This window comes from Babesia bigemina, scaffold Bbigscaff_57283 (genome assembly GCF_000981445.1).
Source record: "Babesia bigemina genome assembly Bbig001, scaffold Bbigscaff_57283".
Classification (NCBI taxonomy): Eukaryota; Apicomplexa; class Aconoidasida; order Piroplasmida; family Babesiidae; genus Babesia; species Babesia bigemina.
In genome coordinates this window covers 1-2,198 of record NW_012236980.1, presented here as the reverse complement: position 1 = coordinate 2,198, position 2,198 = coordinate 1, and the positions used below count along the sequence as shown (strand labels likewise).

Below are 2,198 nucleotides of genomic sequence, written 5' to 3'. Positions count from 1 at the left end.
CATCATTCAACTTTCGTATATATTCTGTAAGCTTCTGAAACGGATTTTGTCTTCCACCTATGGCCTTCAATAAAGGGGCTTGCACTGTGCCTCCGTACGCTCTCTCAATCGTATCAAGCTCCGTGAGACTGCTGATTTTACTAAAATCTTCATACAACCCTTGAATAGTCGCTGCAGCAGCATGTGTAGTTTTTCTAAATTCTGTATCAAAACTCTGTGCGCTACTTACAATACGTGTGAGATGTCCACTGATTTTTTGTTCCATATTCCACAATCCTTCTCTCACATCCTTATCCAACTTCTCCCCTAATGCCATAACCGCCTCCTTTATCTTACCTTTCACGGTGTACAGATCCTTCTTAATCGCCTCGTCCGTTTGTATCACCTGCTTAAGCGCCGCAGTCACGTTATCATTTATTTGACTTACCATACCGGTGATGTAATTTTCAAGCGTTTTCTCAATGGCTTTCAATTCGGCCTCCGCCTTTACCTTGAGCTCATGCTGGTGTTGTTTTCCGACAGCTTTTTGTGCGATTGCTCCAGCCTCGCTGATGGAATGTTTTACACTCCCGTCCGCCTCCTTTATCCACGTCTCCAATTTGACAATGTAGCTGGCCATCGCACTCTTGACTTTCTCAAGGGCAGACAACATGAACTTGACGAGATTTCTCAGACCCTCAACAAGTTCATTAATTTTTAATTTAATTTGTTCTGTTACGGTGCATTTAATTTCTGTGAGTTTAGCATTAATCAAATTCGTTGTCGCTTCCAAATTCTTATGCTCCTTCCTCGACAGCTCTTCCAGCCTCTTAATCTCATGGTGCACTGCCTTCAAGGCGCTGTTCACCCTGACTTGCAACGTGGGATTTAGATACCTTATTGCAGTTTTCATCTCTGCTTTATCTACTTTATTATCTTTAAATTGAAAAGCTACGTTAAATTTATTAGTGAATGTTTTTATGTCATTGGCCAACATTTCGTTCACTTGCTTCTCCGCCGCCTGCACTTTCTCGGGATCTTCACCCTCATTTTCCTGCGGCAATATATTTTGTACCTTGTTCATAAATGCATCACCCACCTGATTTAACAACTCTTCAATGGGCTTCTTAACTTTCTCATTGGAGTCTCTCACTTCTGTGTTGTACTTCCCGATCCCTTTAGTCAGACGGGGAAGAAGCTTAGTGAAACCATCGTGCCCTGAGCAAAGATGTTTGTTAATTTCATTACTTACCGAATTTAATGTATTTTTACCGACATTGTATGTCTGAGTGTTTTTCACCGCATCAAGCACTCCACTCAAAAATCCCATCACCCCGTCACACAGCCTATCCAAGTCCGAATACACTATCCCACTGCCATCGTAGCCTTTGGAAGCAGAGTTGAAGCCTAAGAAGGTTTCGAGGCCATCACATAAATTATCTAAGAGCTTTTTAGGATCATTTGATGCATTTTTAAGATTCTCATAAAATCCACAAAGCTCCTTCACTTTCCTCAAAGCCTCCAACTTGGACTGCAATTTGGCTAGCTCAGCAGAGGAAGAGGGGGAAGAAGGAGAGTTATAATTAAGGTTATTAGGCTTATTAAGTTGCATATTAATCTCAGTGATTTGACTAGTTACTTGACTTTTTAGCTCACTAATTACAGCGGTGTCACCAGCCTTCCCAGCAGAGTTGACAGACACAGAAAGGTTAGTAACATGAGAAGAGTAATCATCATTTAGGTCAGTTTTAAGATCTTCATTAGTGTCGAAATAAGCTTTAATAGCATATATAACAGCTTCCTTAACACTCTCACTCTCACCAACAAATCCGCCAAGCTGTCCAGCCAGGTGACCAAGGCTAATGAGCTTGGAGTCAATGTCCTTCAAGGCTCTTTTAGTAGCATCATCATAACGACGGGAGTGGGAAGTAACAAGTTATGGTCATAATTAATGGAGGTCATAGCGTTAATATGGCGAAGTAATTCGAAGGATTTGGAGTTAGGATGAACATGATGGGACTTGGCAGTGGCAAGAGGTGGAGGAAGGGAAGTGAAGGGTGACAAGGCACAAGTTATTAGGATGGTTTATAGAGGTAATAGCGGTATTATGGCGAGGTGATTCGAGCGATGTAAAGTGGATAAGGGGCGATGTAGAGTGGGTTAAGGAGCGATGTAGGGTGGATAAAGGGGCGATGTAGAGTGGATAAGGGAGCGATGTG

General features: G+C 42.2%; 1 protein-coding gene across 1 annotated transcript; it reads right to left on the bottom strand.

The window, feature by feature from the left end:
* Window positions 1-1,591, bottom strand: BBBOND_0000770 (hypothetical protein, conserved; the record flags this gene model as incomplete). The annotated part of the gene is made up of 1 exon (XM_012914923.1): window positions 1-1,591. A coding segment is annotated over one exon (1,591 nt), but the record flags the coding sequence as incomplete, so codon positions are not given.
* Between the last annotated feature and the right edge of the window lie 607 nt (window positions 1,592-2,198).